This window comes from Bison bison, unplaced genomic scaffold, assembly GCF_000754665.1.
Source record: "Bison bison bison isolate TAMUID 2011002044 unplaced genomic scaffold, Bison_UMD1.0 scf7180017864270, whole genome shotgun sequence".
Classification (NCBI taxonomy): Eukaryota; Metazoa; Chordata; class Mammalia; order Artiodactyla; family Bovidae; genus Bison; species Bison bison.
In genome coordinates this window covers 1,769,069-1,769,865 of record NW_011494842.1, presented here as the reverse complement: position 1 = coordinate 1,769,865, position 797 = coordinate 1,769,069, and the positions used below count along the sequence as shown (strand labels likewise).

The 797-nt window shown below is 49.2% G+C and overlaps 1 protein-coding gene across 7 annotated transcripts in view; it reads right to left on the bottom strand.

The window, feature by feature from the left end:
- The window catches only part of DST (dystonin), a 387,754-nt gene that overhangs the window by 78,282 nt on the left and 308,675 nt on the right, over positions 1-797 (bottom strand). For all 7 annotated transcript variants that reach the window (XM_010848528.1, XM_010848529.1, XM_010848533.1 and 4 more), the window contains one exon: positions 11-558. In XM_010848528.1, coding sequence (XP_010846830.1) covers positions 11-558 — 548 coding nt within the window. The remainder of the gene's footprint in view (positions 1-10; positions 559-797) is intronic.

Sequence of the window (797 nt, the reverse complement as noted above, 5' to 3'; positions counted from 1 at the left end):
GGCTGCCAGCTGCACCACTCAGCTGCTCCACCAGCCCGAAATGCTGGTCCATCTCCTTCTGCAGAGCCTTCAGCCGGGCGAGGGCGTTCTCCGTCTCAGCGGGATCCAAGCTACACTTGATTTCCTCAAGGCTGCCTTGACATCTGTCTATCCACGGCCTGAGCGTGTCCACGTGCTCTTTATACTTGAGGGCTCTCTCCAGCGTGTCCTTCACCCTGTCTTCTCGGTCCTTCACCTGCTTCTGCAGTCCATCCCAGTTGGTTTTAATAGTGTTCAGCTGTAACTGCAAGGCTACTTTCTCAGACCCTTGGGTTTTTAGTAACAGGTTTTCACCTTCCGCAATGGTTTTCTCATAAAGGTGAGACTGGGCAGTCAGCGTTTTCCTGAAGTCTTTCTGATCTTTCACTAATGACTCCAAGACGTCAACTTTGGCGGATATCAGGGGAGAATTGTTTTGTTCTTCCTTCTTAGTATCCAGCCAAGCCTGGAAATCTCTAGACATTTGCTGAAATTGGTGAGAGCTGGCACAGGCTGATTGAAGGTGCTCGACATGGGTCTCTAAAAAGTGAAATCACAGACAGGTTTATTTTACATCAAAATGTTGAATGAACCTGTGAAAAGCTAAGGGAAAAACCACCAACTAGAAACACAGAGTAATCTAAATGCAAAGGCTACTAGCACTGACGTTATACACAAAGAGTGGGTGGGAGGGCAAGAGAAGGGCTCTACAAGAAGAAGAGGGAGCTTCGTGGCCAGATGCCACAGCCACCTCTGTCCCAGGGCAGAGACGTGACTAC